Source organism: Camellia sinensis, chromosome 1 (genome assembly GCF_055761805.1).
Source record: "Camellia sinensis isolate YWXY chromosome 1, ASM5576180v1, whole genome shotgun sequence".
NCBI lineage: Eukaryota > Viridiplantae > Streptophyta > Magnoliopsida > Ericales > Theaceae > Camellia > Camellia sinensis.
Genome location: NC_138961.1, coordinates 138,278,423 through 138,298,888, shown reverse-complemented (window position 1 = coordinate 138,298,888; position 20,466 = coordinate 138,278,423). Strand labels below are relative to the sequence as shown.

The 20,466-nt window shown below is 31.7% G+C and overlaps 2 protein-coding genes across 2 annotated transcripts; both read right to left on the bottom strand.

The window, feature by feature from the left end:
* Positions 1 to 3,908: 3,908 nt before the first annotated feature.
* On the bottom strand, positions 3,909 to 14,955 carry LOC114293446 (uncharacterized). Its single transcript, XM_082914558.1, has 9 exons — positions 14,727 to 14,955; positions 13,025 to 13,117; positions 10,622 to 10,686; positions 6,622 to 7,152; positions 6,314 to 6,535; positions 6,151 to 6,243; positions 5,976 to 6,071; positions 5,491 to 5,900; positions 3,909 to 4,063 (listed from the first exon to the last, which is right to left on the bottom strand). Exons 1-8 carry the CDS (start codon positions 14,953 to 14,955, stop codon positions 5,502 to 5,504), a joined length of 1,728 nt encoding a protein of 575 aa, XP_082770684.1. The 3' UTR covers positions 3,909 to 4,063; positions 5,491 to 5,501.
* On the bottom strand, positions 7,335 to 9,896 carry LOC114296355 (uncharacterized). Its single transcript, XM_082869642.1, has 5 exons — positions 9,450 to 9,896; positions 8,865 to 9,349; positions 8,446 to 8,751; positions 8,278 to 8,365; positions 7,335 to 8,195 (listed from the first exon to the last, which is right to left on the bottom strand). The coding sequence occupies exons 1-5, from the start codon at positions 9,894 to 9,896 to the stop codon at positions 7,500 to 7,502; spliced, it is 2,022 nt and encodes a 673-aa protein (XP_082725768.1). The 3' UTR covers positions 7,335 to 7,499.
* Positions 14,956 to 20,466: the final 5,511 nt, after the last annotated feature.

Here is a 20,466-nt window from a genome sequence, read left to right as displayed (position 1 = left end):
TTTATTTCAAAATGCAAAATTTATTTGGTTTATAATTTTCACAAAACTTCAATCACTTTTTATGTCTTTTCTATCATTCTCTCACATCTTATACATCAATTAATCATTTTTTCTATTTTCTCTCGCTTTCTCTCACATCTTGTACATCAATTAATCATTTTTCTTTTACATCTATCTATTTAATTATAAAAAAAAAATACAAATCATCCAAAACTACAAAACTTCAAATTTGCAAAAACTTATTTCCAAATATACAACGAAACAAATTTTTAAATTTTAAAAACTATTTTCGAAAAATTATCTCTCAAAATTGATTCTGAAAACCAAACAAAACTCAGCCGTATCTTTCACTACAAAATTGTTCTCATCCAAAAAGAGAGAAATTATATAGTAAAAAAAAAATAGAGATGGAGAGAAAAAAAAATATTCATTGGTTTCAATTTTTTGAAAATTGAATATTTTATTTTTCATATTTTTTTATTTTTAGTGAATATTTTAAAAATTTTAAGTAATTTTTTTATTTTTTTAAATGCATCTTACTTAGATGTATCTAAAAAAAAATATTTGTAAAAAAAAAATATTTGAAAAAATAATAAGTACACAAGAATACAAAAGATGTCCTGAATTTCCATTTTTTTTATTTTTGGTTAAAAAATTCACAAATATTAAACTTTTTAAGTGTATTTATGTTAGGTATATCTAAAAATTAAAAATTGCTTAAAATATTAAAAAATTCAATAAAAAAAAACAAAGAAAAACAAAAATTTTGTCTACGTTCATTTAGTTTTGGAATTGCGATTTTAATCAAAAAATTTTAAAACACTTTTCAAAACTCATAATCACACAATTCAAAACTACTCAAAACTCACATCAAAAATTATTTTCAAAACTCATAACTAAACACACAACTCAAAAGCGCTTTTTAAAACTCAAAACTAAACTTTTTTTCAAAATTTTATTTTAAAAAAAAATCAAGAAAATATTATTTTATTTTATTCTTTAAAATTATTTTTTAAATCATGATTTAAGTGTGGAGTCATGTTTTGAGTTATGAGTTTTGAGAAAAAAAAAATTTGTTTCGTTATAAGTTTTGAAAAGAGTTTTGAATTGTATTTTAAAATTTTTTGAAATTATTTTTTAAAAAAATATTTGAAAATTTTCTTATAGTAAATATTTTATATTTTAAACATTTATTTATTTATTTTAATATGTACTGTATTTCATACATTTGTATGTTGTATTTTTTTTTACATATTTTAAATACATTTTGTAAGGGTGTTTGGTAACGTTTACGTTTTCAGTTTATATTTACAAAAATTTTATAAACTGATTTTTGCTTATTTTTTGTTTATTTTTAGAAAAACATAAATTACAAACGCGTTTTGTAAGTGACAAAATGTTTTAAAAATTTTAAAAATATAAAAAAGAGTGAGAAATGACAAGTGGTGGCAAGTGGCGGCGGAAGACGGTGGTGGATAGTGGTGATAGTAGCTGGTGGGTAGCTGGTAGTGGCGGGTGGGTGGTGGTGGTGGGTGGATGGGTGACGGTGGCGGGTGGTAGGTGGTAGCAAGTGGGTGGTGGGTAGTGGTGGTGGCGGCGGGTGGTGGGTGGCGGATGGCGGGTGGTGGCAGGTGGGTGGTGGTGGCGAGTAGGTGGCGGGTGGTGGTGGTGGTGGGTGGGTGGATGACGGTGGTAGGTGGTGGGTGGTAGCGAGTGAGTGGTGGTGGTGGTGGTGGCAGGTGAGTGTCGGATGGCGGGTGGGTGGGTGGGTGACGGTGGCAGGTGGTGGGTGGTAGCGAGTGGGTGGTGGTGGTGGTGGTGGTGGTGGTGGCGGGGGGTGGCGGGTGGTGGTGGCAAGTAGGTAGCGGATGCCGGGTGGTGGTGGTGGCGGCGGGTGGTGGGTGGTGGTGGCAGGTGGGCGGCGGATGGCGGGTGGTGACCGGTGGATGGGTGACGGTGGCGGGTGGCGGGTGGTAGCGAGTGGTGAGTGGCGGATGGCGGGTGGTGGCGGGTAGGTGGCGGGTGGTGGCGGGTGATGGTGGGTGGGTGACGGTGGCGAGTGGTAGGTGGTAGCGAGTGGGTGGTGGGTAGTGGTGGTGGCAAGTGGGTGGTGGGTAGATGATGGTGGTGGTGGTGGCGGCGGCGAGGGGTGGGTGGTGGTGGCAAGTGGGTGGCAGGTGGGTGGTGGTGGTGGTGGTGGTGGTGGTGGGGGTGAGTGGTGGGTGGTAGTGGCGAAAGACGGTGGTGGAAAATGGTGGCGGGTGGTGGTTAGTGTTGGGTGGTAAAAAAAAAAAAATTCAAAACTCAAAACGGAAACACATTTTTTGTGTTTTCATTTTTTGACCAAATTTATAAACTGGGACCACTGATTTATAAATCAAAAATTTTACCAAACAAGTTTTTATTTTAGTTTTTTTAATTTTTATAAATATAAACAGAAAACTGAAAACGGAAGTGTTACCAAACGACACCATATTTAAAAATTTATAAAAGTTTATTTTTTGCTTTAAATATATAATTTTTATTTTAAATACTTTATTTTATTTTATAAATATTTTTAAAAATATTTAAATTTTTTTTAATATTTTAGATATTTTTTTAAATTTTTTTAATTATTAAATATTTAATTCTTTTAATTTTTTTTTAAAAAAATTGGATTGCCATATATATATATATATATATATATTTTTTAAATCATAACAAATTATTTGGCCAGTATTAGAAAAAATAAGGAAAATTTAGCTATAAACCCTCTTTATCTTTCTTTCATTGTTAAAAGGATTAAGAAAAAAATTATACTTTTTAAACCCCCTCATAATTATAAAATCTTGCATAAAGGACAAAATTTATTATTTAAATATTTTATTAGACTATTATACCCTCAACTAAATTATGATTTATTATTTAAAATTATACTTTCTACAGCCTCTCTTGAATCTCCATTGTCATCTCACTACGCCAAAACAGGGCATTAACGGCGGTTTTTTTAACGGCGGTAACGAAAACCGCCGTTAATACTGCCGTTAAAACCGCCACTAAAAGTGTCTTTAACGACGGTAATGAAACCCACTTTTAACGGCGGTAACGAAACCGTCGTTAATGCCCACACTACAAAAAAAAAACACTTTTAGCGACCTATTTTTTGGTCACCAAAAGTGTAATTTTGGTTGCTGAAAGTATCCGCGACATGAACAAAATTGGTTGCTGAAGCCCTGTCACTAAATGCTTTGGCGACCAAATCAATTTTGGTTGCCTTTATAAATAAATTGGCGACCAAATACTTTCGTCGCCAAAAGACTAAAATTTCGTCGCCATAAAGTAACATTTAGTCACTAAAAAATAGCCTTTAGCTGATGACATATTAAGTTTCAGCGACATATAAATGCGTCGCTAAAAATATCTTTCAGTGACTAAAAGAATTGGTTGTTGAATGTTAAAACTTTTGGCGACCAATCAAGTTTTGAGTCGCTAAAAAAATTATGGACACATACTTTCAGCAACATAAATAAAATGTCACCAAAAGTAAACTTATAACTAAAAAAACCTGTCACCAAAAATTCATTATTTATAATTTTTTTAACAATTTCCCTGTTTAATACATAATTCATAAACTTATAAATAATTTTTTTTTAACAATTTCCCTGTTCAATACATCATTCATAAACCTATAAACATAAGCAAAATATAATTCAAATCAACACATTTGCGCAAAGCATCCAAAATATAAACTAAATTCAAAAGTAATACCATATTAAATATAAACAACATATCAAATCCAAAACATCCAATTCAAGTACAAATCTCTTACAATCCCAAACTTCAAACATGTAATGCCTAAAGCCCTTCTAAGCTTGCAAATTCATAACAAAAATCTATGACAAAATATATCCAAAAATTCAAAATGTAAGCCTTTGATGCGCCCCGAACTATAATTCATCCATTGCCAATCCAAAAAACCTTCCAAGTTTGCAAATTCATAACAAAAACCTATGACAAAATATATCCAAAAATTCAAAATGTAATCCTTTGATGCTCCCCGAACTATATTCGATCCATTGCCAATCTGTCAAACATATGAAAAAAAAAATTATAATGTTAAAATGTTAATAATAAAGGTCTTGGTCTAAAAACATTGGTTTCACATTATAGATGAACAAATTGAGAGAAAATTTTCCTACGGTGAATTACAAAATTTCAATATACCAAAATCAAAAAGTAACACATAATTCACCAGTTAAACTTGGCATATATGAACTAATTACAAGCAATATCTCTATAAATTTGTAAACCAGTCACATGTTGTCCAACCAAAACCTAACTCAAATTATGTCATTATGGAATACTGATGAAATCCAATTTCAAGGTTCCAAAACAAGAGCAAATATCAATTGAGTAGGAGCTATCACTGCAATGAGATGTAATCCAAAGTGCTAACTTTACTTTCATGACTAAATTGAAATCAGAAGGACCTAAATCTTAAACTTGAGGCTGCTTTTACTTACATGAAGGTCAAATTATGAGATATGTGACATTTCTAGTATAGCATTATAATGTTCTTAGGAAACATAATAAGAGTTTAACATTGGGATAATGAAATTAAACCACATCTTTAGTCCCTAGATTAAAACAAAATATAGCAGCAATCTCAAAAACATAGGGATAATAAATCATCCTTTCTTTGAAACTCTCATTCCTAAACTCTAGTTCCTTCCTAAACTCTACTAGTCTCCTTCCTAAACTCTTATTTTCTTTTCTCTAGTTCCTCTCTAAACCCACACATCCCACCATACAAACCCACTAGCATTAAACCTACAATAGCCATCACGGCCAATAGATAGATAGTAGCCAACTGAGTACATAGCCCAATAATATTTTGTTCACCTAAATCTGCTAGAAATCCTGTTCAAGGCAGTTTCAAAAATGTTGTCCTACATTGACATGACAAAGTAGAAAAGGCAGCTTAGCCCAATGAAGATTTTCATTAGTGTCCATTTCAATGTGGATGCATGCTCTATTCTAATTACCTTTTACTATGCTGTGAAGCTTAGAGTCACTTAAAAAATGAACTAAAGAGTGATGAAAATTCAAATGCTAAACAGATGATCTTATAGATTCATTGCAAGAGAGAGTTTTTGCTACAATAAGAACAAAAGGAAAATTATTCACTATATTACAAGAAAGAAAGAGAATTGTTGAAGAACTCATTTAACCATTTAGGTGTAGTTGTTACCAATCAAGCTAACATTTTTTATTTATGGTCATCATTCAACTTTTTCTTGCATCTCAACCAACCATTTTAGCCTATTCCTCCAACTTATTTTCAATTTATATTACTCTAACTTAATCAACCAGCAACAAGAAGAACAATACATCAACAAATAAAGCAAACTAGCCAACTGAAGAGCATCATAGCAGCAGCTTGTTTTAACAAATATATTAAGTGAAGTGTTTTTAGTGATCTGAAAATTAAATTCTGAAAAGTATACTTACAGAGCAAGCTGTCAATAAAATTCCTCTGATGAACAATCATCTTCATCAACCTGCATGTCTGCCTTATCCTTGTGCATCCTCATAAACTTTTCAATCTCTTCAAACCTTTTGTTTTGCATTTCAATCTTTCTAGCTTGCTCTTGTGTTACCAAGTTCTGGGCTGCAATTTGTTCTTGCTGGACCTCAGCCAAATTCTTCAATGACTCTATTTGTTCTTGTAGGCTCGAAACCACCTCAACATGTGCTTGTGTACTAACAGAAGATTTGGATGAGGATGGGTTTCGACCAACTCCGAAGCCCTTTATGTATCCTGATTTACTCGTTCCAAGAACTTCAATTGACAGCTGCTCCTGAGTTAAAGGTATTGCCCTAGGCTTCAAAGACTCTTCACGTCGTTTTTTCAAAGCTTCCTATCAATTTTTAAACAACTTTAACAAATATAACCAATTACATAAATATGTAATTATATTAATTGGCATACTTACATGTAATTCACCACATATTGGAGCTATCCAATCTGCCTTTCTCTTGCTCCAATGGGAATCTTTGTAGAAGTCTACAATGTCAACCTTCGCAGTACCCTAATTCCATCAATTTAAAAGTAAGTATACATAATTAATTTTAACTCAATCACACTTTCAAATATATTAAATGTATCACCTCTTTATACATTGCAGCTTGAAATGACTTAGAGCCCATTGTATGATTATATGGTAATTTCGATCGACTATTCCTCCCCTTTTCAGCCAATTCCTACAAAAGTAAATGATTAGTAAAATTAAATTGAAATTGAAACACGCTTCTTTAAGTTATGAAATTTTACCTGATGATCGCTATTAAGCCATACATGATTAATCATGTATACCCAAGCCTCATGGTCAACCCCTTTGTATGGCTTAGTGTAAGGGTCAACACCAGCTTCTACCAACTTTGAGTAATGCGTCTTCATCTTGTTACGCCAACTTTTGTAAAGGGTTTTACACTTCTTGTCGATTGCTTTCCGAACCTCTTTATCCTCATCATAATCAACAATCTCAAATTTATCCTGCAAATATATGAATAGTTTTATTAATATTAAAATGTAAGTGAAGGTGGTAATCTAACTATTTTAAAAACAACAAATACAAGTACCCGAACTGCCTGAATGATTGGGGCTTTATGAATCTTGTCAATCTTATCCCACTTACTCATGCCAATTATAGGTGCAGCCATCCTTATTTGCAACCCAACTTCATTTGCAAATGGAGTGGCATAAGGCCCTACTGGTACCTTGGCATCTGCAGGGACCCAAACAGGAAGTTTTTTGCCACCATTTTTAGCTATGAGATGCGCTATGCTCTTCCCTCGAGTCTGACCCCTTCCCTGTGTAGAACGGGTACGCAAAGTAAGTGTAGATGGTGCAGCCTGGGTAGTACCTTCATTTGTAGATGGTGCAGCCTGTGTAGTAGTTGCATTTGTAGATGGTACAACCTGAGTAGTAGTTGCATTTGTAGATGGTGCAGCCTGGATACGTCGAGCATTTGTAGATGGTACACTTTGAGCAGATGGAGTTAAGTTTGCTGGTGCATGTTCAATAGGGGCAGCAACTCTAGCTGGAGCTTGCTGAGTAGGTAAACCAACTTTAGATGATGCTGCGCTTCTAACTTTACTAGGGCCTGCCATCTACCACAACAACTCAACAATTACATGTGTGAAGCATATGTAAAATAAGCATTTACATTAACATCAATGGATGTATAATAGAACCAATATCAGCACATAAGTGATAACTAAACAATAACATGGCATAAGAAACAAAGAAAAATGGAGAAAGAGAAAGAGAAAGGGACACACACAAACATAGATACATTGAAACATATTCTTGGATAATCATTGTGCTCAAACTCAGACAAGAACGGCACCTAAACAACAGTGTCATACAAAACATAAAAATTTAAAGTTCCATGTCAAAATCTATATTACAATCATAATGGCTATATAGCTCATCTTCTCGGATAGTGACAATGCTCTTAGTAATGATCTTCGTTATCGCATGTCTCTTCATCATCAACACCATCGTCATGTGCTCGACTAACTGATTCTAAAACCACCTCACTTGGGATAATCTGAGGATCAATGTCATTCCTATGAAGTAAGATTGTGACAGGGTCTGCAACGCTAATTGGGACAACATCAGTTGTTTCATTTTGTTGGAATACATTATCAGGTTCAACGTCATCCTGTTCTGGTACATCCCACATTCCTCGATGTTGTAGCCTTTCTACGACTTTCCAATGTCCACCTAACTTTGTATCATCAACGTAGAAAACTTGCTTCACATGACTTGGTAAGACAAATGGATCATCTTTATACCATCGACCTTTGACATCAATACTTGTGAAATGTGCATCAGTGTGTAATGTTCTGTTGCTACCGGTGTTGAACCATTCGCATTGGAATAAAACAACTCGATGTCCAAGTATATAATGCATCTCCCACACTCTGTTCAAGTACCCATAAAAGTCAATTGTTTGTCCCTCATGCTCCCCTTCCACAACCAACCCACTATTTTGGCTTTTACGACGATTGTCACGATCCTTACTATGAAATCGAACACCATTGGAAATGCAAGCTGAATACAAATTAACTATGCTACTAGGACCATTTGCTAATGACCACAATTCATCAGTTGCTTCTGGTAATCCTTGAGCTCGTAAATGGTTCATCTACATAATGACATATCAATTTCAATCATTATGTTAGTGTTAATGTAAGTATAACTCAATAAAGTTTAGGCTTATATCTTACATGTTCTTTGAACCACTTGGGAAATTCCTCTTTCTGTCTCTTCGTGATGTCACATGCACCTTGATTTTCTAAAAGGTTTTTGTGTTGCCTATTTACAAACATATGATTGATAAGTAACATATTATATTGAAAACATAATTGCACCCAAAAAAAAAAAAAAAAACGTACTCTAGATAATGGTCCAACTCAAGGCTATTATTCAAGACAAACCAATGAGCCATTTCACGTTCTTTTGGAGACACATCAGAAGCCCTTGTCAATAGCCCAAAAGGACGAACATCTTGCGTGAAGACCTCTAACCCAGACTCATGCACACGAACATCGACATTTCGTTCCTCTCGATTAAATACAGTTTCGACCCCACCCAGATACATTGAGCAAAATATGAGGCACTCCTTGACAATATAAGCTTCTGCGATCGAACCTTCTGGACGGGCTCGATTTGCAACATACCCTTTTAGAGTTCCAAGTAGCCTATGAAACAAACAATAGAATACTTTTATTACACATACTCGCATTTTCATAAATATATATACAGTTTGTGCTACAATTTAACTATTCTTATATATTAAGAAGCTAGTAAGTACCTTTCAATGGGGTACATCCACCGATATTGCACAGGCCCACCAAGAATGGCTTCATGGGGCAAATGAATGGCTAAATGGACCATCACATCAAAGAACGCCGGTGGGAAAATTTTCTCCAGCTTGCATAATATGAGTACTATGCGATCCTCTAATTTTTCCAAATCCTTCACCTTCAATGTCTTCGAGCAAAGCTGTTGAAAGAAATTTCCCAACTCAAATAATGTGACACATATATCATTGTGAAGATATCCACGCATTCCAATGGGAAGCAGTCGCTGTAGAAGGATATGACAATCATGACTTTTTAGGCCTGTTAACTTATCACCTTTTGTGCTTACACACTTTGAGATGTTTGCCGCATAACCATCAGGATACTTAATTGACTTCAAAAACTCACAGAAACCATGTCTTTCATCCGAGGACAAAGTGTACAATGCTGGGGGCTTTTCAAATGATCCATTGGCACGCCTCTTTAGGTGTAACTCCTTTCTTTAGGTGTAACGCCTCTTTTAAAACAGAAAACTTACGACACCCAGGGTACAACTCTCTTTGAGCATCATTCAATAATTTATTGAAGTTGCGCACATCCTCTCCTTCAACATTGTTAGCCACATCATCGTCATCGTCTTCTTCATCCCCCTCATTTTCATTATCATTCATGATAGTCCCCATGTAAACATCTTCTAACAAATTTAGGAATTCATCTTGATCTCTGTCTATATCTTCTTCCATTCTGTCCCCAACACTTCCAAAGTCATTGTGGTCGTCATCATTCAATGCATGAGATTCATTCATGGGAACAGATTCCCCGTGATGCACCCAAGTCTTATAAGAAGGGGACATTCCTTTCACGACCAAATGATACTCCACAATTTTACTAGTGTGTTGTTCACAATTCAAACAGTCCATACAAGGGCAACGAATCTTACCATTTGGCCCTACATTTAACATTGCGAACTGAACAAAAGCCTTTACCCTATCTCGATACTGGGAACTCATTCTATTCTTAAGTAACATCCAACTCTTGTCCATATTTGGTCACCTACAAAGCCAATGTTATGTGAAATTCCTTTATCACTATGTACACTAATATTCAATAGGTAAGTGGTCCTATGTCATTTAACTAAATTTTTTAAAAAAAAAAGAAGAAAAAAAAAAGGAAATGCAATGTAGAATAAAGGGTGAAAAAGAATCATATAGTAAGTGATGACATAGATATATACCTTTAACTAAATTAGGTATGTGTAATTTATTGACAAGTTGTACTAACAATAATAATTGATAAACAAGAATTACTATTCAAGTAAAGCATGCAATGTAGAGTAAAGAGTGAAAAAGAATTATATAGTAAGTGATGACATAGATACATAAATTATAATTGCTATATAAATTATGGTCTTCAAATTGTTACATATTAGTTTAGTTATTTTTGTAAAAGCATATTCATTTATTTTAGCAATTTGAGTTATTTATTTGTTGAGTTAGACATGGAATTGAGATTTTTGTAGCAAAACACAACAACCACCCCCTAATTAGCATATTTGGGCTTATCTTATTTATATATCAAATAGTTCCTTGGATCATCTAATTGTTTGTTATATCATGAATGCTCACAATAGTAAAACGAAACTAAGAATACAATAAGTGAATCCTAAGAATACAATTAAGTGAATCCTCTAATACCCACAAATTTAATAAAAAAGTGTCAAACTTCTCTAAATAAATTAAAAATGCCTTAACAAATAGTCAAAGATTACCTGATGTAGTAATTGCCCCCAACGAACGAGTGCAGCTTTTTTATCTCTCTGCATTAACCGATAACCTATAATAATTGATAATTGTAAATCAAATTTTAAATTAAAATCGCACTATACATGAAATTAATGAAGAGATATGGGCATGAAATGAATGTCAAATAACGTATAAGGACACTCATGGATATGCGCAAAATAAACAATTCACCTACACACCTAAATAAATTATTGTACTTCTTAAAAGGAGATATCATCCGTAAAAATATGAAAAGTGAGGTTCAATCAACATGTCCCAAAACACATCAATGCTTTTTGGTCAAACACAAGGAAAAGAAGATGGTGGATGTACTTATTCCACTTCAATGCTTTTTGGTCAAACACAAGGAAAAGAAGATGGTTTTCAACAAAAGAAGATGTATATTATTTATAGTATGTGTTCTTATAAAAATACAAAATTATTTTAATAAAACAATAAGTTAATAAATCAATAATTGTAATAGCTTCATTGTATATTATCTACGAACACTGCTAGGTTTGGGACAGTGGTGTTCTACAGTGGGGTGTGAAATCTTTGTCTTGAACAAAATAAAACGGTATGAATGTTTGTGTCGGTTCGACCAATTAATAAAGTGTGTTTTTGGTTTGAATTTATTAAAAAAATATAAATAAAATTAAAAAGTGTGTTTTTGGTAGTAATATCAGCAAGGCTAGATTACATCATTAGTCTTTCTATTTTTTATTCTTATAATTTTAATTTAATTTTTACACTTTTAATTATATTATAATGTACCCCATCTGACTGTGTTATCATATTTTGAATTAAAAAAATCATGTACAAAATTACAAAGATTAGAATGAAATTCAAAATAAATTATAGAAAAATTATATCATTAATTCTATAGTTTAAATGAAATATTATTCTAATTTTTATAATTTTAAGGAAAATTAAAGTGCTGTTTCACTTAAATTACAGGAGTAATAGTATCATTTGCCAACCAGCAACTTGTACTTGTACCCCAATTCACCCCTCATTCATGGGGAGCCTACCAAGCCATGTCGCTTCGGGTCAGCAAAGGGCTATTTAGTGTGACTCACTTAAACCCATCAACATGATTTGCACTTTTCATTATGTAATAACTTTTTAATATATAAGGATGGTTTAGAATAATCTAAATAAGTATATTTTTTATTTTTTTTATAAAAAGATATGTAGAAATGTAAAGAGGTGATACGACTCAAAAACAATAAAATGATAAAAAAGTGTGTTACAATAGGTCATGCCAAACAAATTCATAATTTATAAACATAATTAAGTTGATAAGATGTATTGATAGTTATAAAATAATTAGGTTGATAAGATATATTGATAGTTATACGATTAGAGATCACATTTATATTAAAAACAATGTGATTTTGAAAAATAATTCATTTTGAAAATAAAATAAAATTTTATTCAATCATCATGTGGTAATCAATGTTCGATCAATTTGATTTTTACATAAATAATATGCTTGACAAATAATAGAAAACGAACAATTTAGATAATCTTAATAGGTTTGGAGTCAGACCTAGTAAGAGTCATAGCAACCCCTGTTCTGTACAAAACACAACGGACACCCGATTTCTCATTCAACGACATGAGATTATGAGTCTCTAAAAAAGTGTTTCTCCAATCATCTCTTCTTATCCATGTTAGTGACCAAAGGCATTTTTTACTCCCAGAAGGGTATCTATATCCCCCACTATATACAGTATTAAAATATCATACAGTGGAAAAACATCTTCCCTCTCAATGCTCTATATTCTCAAACTGAGAAACATTCAACAAACTCATTCATTTTGGCCTCATTTTATGGTCACACAATCAAAACATGTATTCAATGTGTGAATATGCATGCATGTGTACAAGCTTGTCAATAATAATGAAGTGATTAGTTAGTGAACTTTTTGGAAAAATAACTCAATCGAAAAATAACTCAATGGGGACATTCTCTTACTCTCTATCATATAACCCAATTGAAAGCCTAGGAGAGGAAAAGGGACTACATTCAGAATATTAGAGACAGAGAAGAGAACAGAGCAAAGACCCAAAAAGAGGGTCACGATCTGCTGCTGATCTGCTGCCGATCTGGTGCTGCCCGGCACTGCTATGTCGTTGGCATTCGGCTGCGCGAGAAAGCAAGAGGGAGAGGGAGAGGGAGAGGGACTACATTCACAATGTTAGAGACAGAGAAGAGAACAGAGCAGCGATCCAACAAGGGTTGCGATCTGCTGCCGCCGATCGAGCACTGTTGTGCCTTTCGCATTCAGCGGCGCAAGAGAGTAAGAGGGAGAAGGAGATGGAGAAGGAGAGGGAGAAGGAGAGGGAGAGAAGAAGAAGAGAAGAAGAAGAGAAGAAGAACATACCTGAGAAGTGCTGCCGCCGATCACTCTGTGCTGTGTGCCGTTTCACATTGATGAGAAAATGATAAGAAGTTAGGTCAATTGGTTGTTTATACACTAGTCAACATTTTTTGGCAATAAAAAATTTGGTAAAAAAAAAAAAATACAAATTAATTTGTCTTTAAATTATTTGTCTTTAATAATTTGGTAAAAAATAAAAAAACTTTGTTTATTGATATAATTGTCTTTATAGAAATTATTTGTCTTTAATAATTGTATTATTTGTCTTTAAAAAATACAAATTATTTCTATAAATTATTTGTCTTTATAGAAATAATTGTCAAATTAATTATTTCTATATTTTTACAAATTTCTATACATATTATTTCTATATTTTTATAGACAAATTAATAGATTGGTCCAAATTAATAAATTAATATTTGTATGGAAATATAGAAATAATTGTATAGAAATTATTGTAACAATTAATATTTGTATAGAAAACATATTAATATTTGTCTTTATAGAAATAATTAATATTTGTATTGTAACAATTAATATTTGTATAGAAATTATTAATTTGCTACAAATTTCTATACAATTATTACTATAAATTATTTTTATCAACAAATATTTGTAACAAACTATTTCTATATTTTTGGCAAACATTGTTTATAGGAATAATTGTCTTTATAGAAATTATTTGTCTTTAATAATTGTATTATTTGTCTTTAAAGAGTACAAATTATTTCTATAAATTATTTGTCTGTACCAAATTGTTTATTCACTTGTCAACAATTTTGGGCAATAAAAAATTTGTAAAGACAAATAATTTAATGGCAACCAAATTAATTTGGTTGCCAAAAATATTATTCAGATTTTTAGCGACCAAGGAATGTCTGTCGCCAAACAAATACAATTGGCGACTAAATGTTCCGTCGCTATAAATTAATTTGGTCGCTAAAAAATTTTTCGCGCTCCCGCGCAAGAAATTCACTTGGCGCCAAAATCAATAGCGACCAAAATTCTAAATTCGTCGCCAAAAGTCTATTTTTTAGTGACCACAAATATTCTGTCGCCAATCATGTATCTTTGGCAACTAAATTTTTGTTTGGTTGCTAAAAAGTGTCACCAAAAATGTTTTTTGTTGTAGTGCCACTTTTAACGGCGGTAACAAAGCCGCCGCTAATGCCCAATCATTACCGCTGTTAATGACGGCGGTCTTTGCCGGCGGAGCTCCGGCGAAACTCCGACGTGCTTCGGCGAAACTCCAGCGAGCTCCGGCGAAACCATCTATAATAAAGTAAAAGTAATGTTTAAATATTTATTTAGGGAATATATTTCATGAAGAGTGGCTGTGGCAGAGTGGTTGGTGTTGGTGGATGAGAGGTCTTGGGTTCAAAACTTGGGGAGTGCAAGAAGAAAGAATTATTTTTTGAAAAATTTGAACCTATTTACGGCGGTAAAAAACCGCCGTTTTTGGTCGACTTTTAACGACGGTAATTTGCCTTTTTACGACGGTTTCACTTTTTCCGACACACGCATAAACGGCGGTAACGAAACCGCCGTTAATACCGCCGTTAAAGGCTTTAACGGCGGTTTTACAGCCTTTAACGGCGGTAAAAAGCCGTCGCTAAAGCCCAATTTTGGCGTAGTGTCTCCATCACTCTTCCTCTCCCTCTCCCTCTCCCTTGCTCCTGAATTGCCTTCTGGAAAAACATCTCACTCTCTCCCGTCGCAATCAACCAATCGATCGTTGATTCATCCGTCTTTTCACCTGTCACTGTGTAGTATCGTCGTTCAACTGTCTCTTTGTACTCAGCCGTGATAAATTGCCGGATATCTGTGAAACAATTCATCGAATCGTTCAGTTTTTTGCGGAGGCCGTTGCGTGTGCGGTCTGAAGAGCTTCCGGTTAAATCTCTGCAACATCTCAACAGTAGTGAGACTCGCATAGTTCTTCTCAGCAATCAAATTGTAGGTCTCCTCTGATTGGACCTCGTAAACGAACTCGTGACCTAGAAACCCTAGTTCGCCATTGCAAGCACATAAGAAGGGGACATTGACTCTGGAATCACGCTAAACAGAGTCTGGATTGGTGATTTGAGGATTGTAGATTTGGATTTAGGATAGTGAAGAGGAAAGTAATTTGGATATGTTTGTGAGATTCGATCCGTCCCAAACGTAATACGAAGCTAATGCGTTGCATTGTTGTTGTTCACTACTGCATTTGGAATCTACTCCAACGGAAAAGAGGATGATTTGAGTTTTGAATATATATATATATATATATATATATATATATTTGTGTGTATGAGTGTTGTTGAACACATGTATTATTTTCATTGAGATTTATGATTGTTGATGGAGTTTTAGAAGTATTTCTTCTCAATTAGATATGTTGATTTGTTGATTAATTTATTTTGTTTTTGTTTGTTTGTTTTTTTTTTTTTTTGATTTATTTTTGTTGTTTTTTATCTAATTTCATTTTGCTCTGTTTTTTTCATTTGACAGAACCAGAGTAAAATTTTACTTTTGTACAGAGTAAAATTTTACTTTTGTGTAGAGTCTAACATTTTACTAGTTTTTCAGAGTAAAATTTTACTTTTATACAGAGTAAAAATTTTACTTTTAGTTTCAAAGTGTAACATTTTACTCTTATTCACAGTAAAATTTTACTTTCATACAGAGTAAAATTTTACTTTTAGTTTCAGAATATAAAATTTTACTTTTATACAGAGTAAAATTTTACTTTCATACAGAGTAAAATTTTACTCTGAAATATATAGTGAAGATGACTTAATAGGAGAGCTGATAGATATGAGAGTAATATAGTAAAAGAAACAAGTTTTAAAATATTAGGGGGTTTTGAAAGTACTTATATAATTCTTGTCCTTTTGAAAGACAAATTAGATAGTGAGGGGACTATCACCAAATCCCCCAAAAAATAACAACAATTATTTTTTGAAAAAATAAAAAATATTTTTCTTCAAAAATTTAAAAAAATATATTTTTTCAAAAAAATATAAAATAAAAAGTAATTTAAAAGGACAAATTTAAAAATATATTGTTTTTGTTTAATAAAATTTTGAAAATAATTTGGTTATAAGTTTTGAGTTATGTATTTGATTATGAGTTTTGAAAATAATTTTTGAATTGAGTTTTGAGTTATATGTCTAGTTATGAATTTTGAAAATATTTTTGAATTGAGTTTTGGGTTATGTGTTTGGTTCCGATTTAAGTGTAGAGTTGTATTTTAAATTTAAAATATTTACAAAATAAAATAAAGTATTTAAAATTAAAAAATTAAAAATATTTAAATAACAGTTATATGTTTAAAATAAAAAATAAAATTTTCTTAAACATTTTTAAATATTTAAAAAAAATTCAAAAAATTTCCAAATCTAACTCAAAATTTTAAAACTAAAAACTCAAAATACAACTCAAAACTCTTTTTAAAACTCATAACCTAACAAATTTTATTTTTTCAAACTCAACTTATAATTGCATCTTTAAATCATAATTTCATACTCAAATCATAATTTGAAAAATAAACCAAATAAATCATTTAATTTTCTAAAAAATGAATAATGAGTTACGAAATCACACAAACTTTATTGGTTTTGTCATCAATCAAATAATTGAAGCACGAGGCGTGTAAAATTGTACTTCTTTCGTTTAGACAGATTTTTATTTTGATTATGAGTTATGTTTGGATTTCTAAATAATTTATCAATTTTTTTACTCCTTCCGTCCCAAAATAATGGTCCCTTTTGGGGAATCCAACTTTTTTTGGTAGTACAATTATTGCATTTGAAAAAAGTTAATTTTCCAAAATTATCCTTTTGATAGTACATTTTTTGGGAATATCAATGCATAATTGTACTTTTTATGTTGTTTATTAATTTAAAAGAAGGGTAAAATAGGAAATTTATATTATTTTTGTACTTGATTTTTGAAGAGGGACTAATATTTTGGAACAATAAAAAATGGAATAAGGGACTAATATTTTGGGACGGAGGGAGTATTAAAATTCTTAAAAGTTTAATAAATATAATTAAGTTTAATAATTATAATTATAATTATAATTTTTTTTATGAATTTGTAAATATTTTGTGAATTTACTGTAATTTTTCAAAAACCTTTTTCAAAAATTTAAATCGGTGTACCCCAACAATGAACGTGGTGAGATGGATGGAGACGATGGCTGACGTCATGTACTGATGCTTTGCTTACGCTTTGTTTCCTCGTCACTCAATGACGTCATTGATGACACAACGGCTTTTGGGAATTGGGAAGACGAGAGGCCAGAAAGTTCCCTCACATCCATAAAAGTGGAAAATATTAAATAAATAATGAAAAATATACTATAAATTATAATATAAAAAAATGATAGTTGGAGAAATTGCCAAAAAAAAAAAAAAAAAAATCAAATTTTGAATTTTGTAATAAAATAAATCTTGAATTTTAATTTTTTCAATTTGAACTTTAAATTTTTTACCATTTGTTTCTGATCTAAACAAATGTTGTGCCTATTTTCACTAATTAAAATTGATAGAAAAATAAGACATTTATTTGTAAATCTCATTTCACCTATTTATGTTTCACTTAGGTCTAATTTGGCAACATCACTTTTTAGCCTAAAAATCAAAAAAAGTCATTAAAAAAATTAAAAAGTTAACAATTTATACCAAAAAGTTAAAGATTTCTTTTTTTCTCTACTTTTTACACATTTTTTCTTAAAAAATTAAAAAGTCATCCCAAATATACTATTTTTTTACATCATATTTTAGGCAAATAGTCAAAAAATTACTAAAAAATCTGTTTCCAAACAAGGCCTTAGCCCATTTTTTTATTATTTTATTATTTTATTATTTTTTATTTCAATATGTCTTATAATGTGATTCAAACTCTCTAATTATTTAATATTAATGTTCACCAATATTTATGAAAGAAAATTTGTATATAAAATACCTTAAATAAATAATTAAGATTTGATTGATCAAATGTTCAAAATAATAGGATTTATTAAAATACAAAAATATTTTATAGACTAATTGGGATACAAGTATTTGAAAGGGGATTTTTTTAATAAATTATAGAAATATATAAAATATCTAAAATACTCTTTTTTTATTGAGTTTAATAATTAAAATATTATTTTTCTGTCAATTTTACTTACCGAAAGTAATTAAATAGTTTGTATTGAAAATAAATAAATAAAATTTAAATTTAAATTGATTAGATTGGAAACAAATGATAATATAAAATTTATTTTGTTGTAAGAATTAAATTTTGAGAATTTTTTTAATTTTTTCAAAAATATTTTTATTAAGTGTGATAAAAAATGTTTCAAAAAAATGAGTCCAAATTCTCACCAGCCAACCTCTCCAACCCTTCCTCCGTTCAAGAGTCAGGATTTAGCTACGTCACGTTGGAGAGAATCTACGGCTCAAATCAGATTAGCTTTTAAAAAAAAAAATTGAATTGAACTCATTTTAATATTGGTTGGTGCTCTCTCACTCTCCCTTCCACAGCCAAGAACAAGAGCAAAAGCATGAGGACCCCACAATAACTACAATACAATGATATTCCAAAGCTTAATTTGAAATTTTAATCATTATTCCTTTCTTCAACATCATCATCTTCTTCTTGTTTGTCATCATCATTACTCTTATTCACGTCATTCTTTCATCCTCTAAATTCAGAATTTTCAGGATTTCAAACAGATCCATTTTGGGTGCTCCGCCATAGATGCAGAAATTGAAGAATTTGAATGAATTGAACCCAGTTCAGAAACAGACCCTTTTGTTTTTTGTTTTTGTTTCAAGATTCAATAATTGGAGAATTTGGAAAAAAAACCCATTTCACCATAGCTCAAGTGGGATCGCGGTTGAATCTTCGGAGAAAGGCAGAAGGAGAGATCGTCGATGTTCATTTGCCGATTTGGACTCGCCGTCGTCGGTGGCACGAGATGGCGGCGTCGGTGAAGAGGGAGGGAAAAAGTGAATGAGAAGGAAGCTCTTCTTTGATGTGTAATGTGCTAGATAATGTCTCAATGGACCACATAATTAAATGTGGTGTTATCATTTATAAGAAGCCTATAATTTAAGTGATTCAATTTAGTTAATAGGCTTAAGGGTATATGTGTTATGAACCTAATGTGTAGATACTAGTTATATAATTTCTATTTCTATGAGGAACAGAAATAGAAATTAAAACATATTGGTTAAAGTTGGTTTTCATTACCTTTCAGTTTTAAAACCAATAATGGTTAATTTATTGGTTTTCATTACCTTTCAGTTATGAAAACCAATTACAACCTTTAAAAGGTTATGGTCCATATTCCTTCCCAAGGTGGAAAAAATAAGAATACTATTTTGTTTTTCTAAATCCTCTCAAGGAGAAACATAAGGCACCAAAGAGAAAGGATTAGAAGGCTCTAACAAAGTCAATATTAAGGTTTTATTGACAATCAGACGCTTCCGTTTAACCGTTCATCAATGGATTCAGGTATGTCATTTTGTCTTGATTTCTTGATAATACACATGGTAAATGATCCAAAGTGTAAGGTTTATGTTCTGAAATTTATGTTAACAAGTGGTATCAGAGCGGTTATATCATGTGTATTATCAGAATAGATATGCTTTTATTCATCCTATTTAATTTCCTGGAATCAGATTCTGTTTTTTGTATTTCTGTTTTTTCCTCTGCTGCAAATTCTGTTTTGTTTTCTGGAAATGGAACATAATTCGGATGGGCGGTTCATTTTTCAAATGGATGAACATCATGTATTTATATATATATAGATATATCTTGCGATTTGATCGGTTTCATTTTGAACATCATAAAAAAAAAAAAACTATTTGTTTTTGGAACCGTCAATTATATATATATATATATATATGTATATAATTGGAATTGCTGCAGATTATATAACATACACGGGGTCACAAATTTAGAAATCTTTAAATTTAATGTAATTTCATACAACGTCTACAGAAATTTAATTTTCTAACACTCTCAATATAAGATGTCACAAAAGTGATCTCTCTTGTCTAAATTGTTTTATATGGAATGTTTTGAAGTTCATGTCTGTGTATCTCATGCGGGTATTTATCGGTCCAAAGACATGATTAAGACTTGGCAGAATTACACACACATTTTATGGTGATAAACATGTGCCAATTGTCAAGAAAACCTAATGTGAATAATAAATCCATCAAAAGATAGATTTGTTATTTGACATAACTTATTGTCAATGTTTGATCATTACAACAAGAATACCACTTACAGTTAATATCACTACCCAAAGGCTTGGTATTAATGTTGTGCTAGGTATCTTGAGATGTTGTCATTAAATTAATTTATTTAGAGATTATCTGTTTGGTAACTTAATGGGAATTGCAACATTTTTTGAGGATGTTGATCCAGTTAGAGACATTGTCTTTGAGGAGGAAGTAGGA

What these genes read in the sequence shown, in the direction of transcription:
- LOC114296355 (XM_082869642.1), bottom strand. Translation starts at nt 9,896, where the DNA reads ATGGACAAGAGTTGGATGTTACTTAAGAATAGAATGAGTTCCCAGTAT. An exon ending in ACAATGTTGAAGGAGAGGAT is followed by an intron (nt 9,350 to 9,449) that starts GTGCGCAACTTC and finishes ACCTAAAGAAAG; the next exon opens with GAGTTACACCTAAAGAGGCG. An exon ending in CCAAGTGGTTCAAAGAACAT is followed by an intron (nt 8,196 to 8,277) that starts GTAAGATATAAG and finishes GTCATTATGTAG; the next exon opens with ATGAACCATTTACGAGCTCA.
- LOC114293446 (XM_082914558.1), bottom strand. Translation starts at nt 14,955, where the DNA reads ATGCGAGTCTCACTACTGTTGAGATGTTGCAGAGATTTAACCGGAAGC. An exon ending in TCGGCGGCAGCACTTCTCAG is followed by an intron (nt 10,687 to 13,024) that starts GTATGTTCTTCT and finishes CAATTATTATAG; the next exon opens with GTTATCGGTTAATGCAGAGA. An exon ending in GGCTTAATAGCGATCATCAG is followed by an intron (nt 6,244 to 6,313) that starts GTAAAATTTCAT and finishes TTACTTTTGTAG; the next exon opens with GAATTGGCTGAAAAGGGGAG.